The sequence below is a fragment of the Bison bison genome, unplaced genomic scaffold (genome assembly GCF_000754665.1).
Source record: "Bison bison bison isolate TAMUID 2011002044 unplaced genomic scaffold, Bison_UMD1.0 scf7180017846455, whole genome shotgun sequence".
In the NCBI taxonomy this organism is placed as follows: Eukaryota; Metazoa; Chordata; class Mammalia; order Artiodactyla; family Bovidae; genus Bison; species Bison bison.
Window position 1 is genome coordinate 4,219 of NW_011477028.1, and position 1,112 is coordinate 5,330.

Below are 1,112 nucleotides of genomic sequence, written 5' to 3' on the forward strand. Positions count from 1 at the left end.
TTTGATCTTTGTTGCAGCCTGTAGAATCTTTAGGAACAGCATGCGAACTCTTAGCCGTGGCATGTGGTATCTAGTTCCCTGATCAGGGATCAAACCCAGGTCCCTTGTGTTGGGAGCTCAGAATCTTAGCCACGGCACCACCAAGGAAGTCCCAATATCTTATTTCTTGACCACGAATCTCTTTCCTCCTCTTCCCTCATATCACTTTGCTTGTTCCTATCTCATTTTTGAAATTTTTCTTCCTTGCCAACCCAAAGTAGAAAGACATAGTCTCTATACTCTGCCATCTCTGCCCAGGAGCTTCTCTCCAGCATTTCAAGTTTAGAAGGAATCTATCTTTTTACCTTTCAGTATAGCTGTCTCCAAGCTATCCCAGGACCATTTATTTGCCAAGATCATTCAAAGACAACTCACCAGGGACACCAGTGTGGCTGCAGCCCCCACAAACGCAGCAATAAACAGATGGAAGGTCATTTGGAACTGTAAGAAAATGCAGAAGAACTGGGTCTTGCAACTGCCAAACTAAGCTGTGCTGTAGATTGTGAAGCGCAACTTTCAGAAGGTGTTGATTTTTTTGTGTGTTAATTTGGCATCTCTAACTAACTTGTCACATCTATAGGCCTCCCATTCTTCCGTGTACCCATAGCACCCAGAACACAGAATACTCATAAAATAACATAGTCCTCCCAAATAATCAACTGGTTCCCCACGGTTGTGCCTGGGATCCCAAAACATTTTGCTTTCAAAGAAATAGTTTACTGCCTTCTTCCTTCCTTTTATTCCCCTGCTGCATTTGTGCATAATATCCATTTTCAATAGTGTTTTCCTTTTTCAAATGTACTTTCTTTTAAAATGAGATTGAGAAGTTCCAAACGAAATGTGTGTTATAAAATCGATGAATATCTGTGCACAACTCATTTCCTTGATAAGGTTTTTAAGAATAAAAATGTTCACTTGAGGGGTTTTGCCATTAAGCTCTATCTTTACCTAAATCTACAAATTTCTCTTTTAAGAGAGTAAGCCTTAGAATGGAAGGTTTTATCTGCTGTTTTTAGGAAACTAGATATTTTACCAAGTATACGCTCACTGGCTCAGGCGATATTTCATAGAAG

At 40.0% G+C, this 1,112-nt stretch overlaps 1 protein-coding gene across 1 annotated transcript in view; it reads right to left on the minus strand.

Annotated features, from left to right (window-relative positions):
* Window positions 1-414: 414 nt before the first annotated feature.
* PLP1 (proteolipid protein 1) overlaps window positions 415-1,112 on the minus strand; it is a gene marked incomplete at both ends in the record, with an annotated part of 4,440 nt that continues 3,742 nt past the window's right edge. The window contains one exon of the mRNA XM_010839775.1: window positions 415-480. Coding sequence (XP_010838077.1) covers window positions 415-480 — 66 coding nt within the window. The remainder of the gene's footprint in view (window positions 481-1,112) is intronic.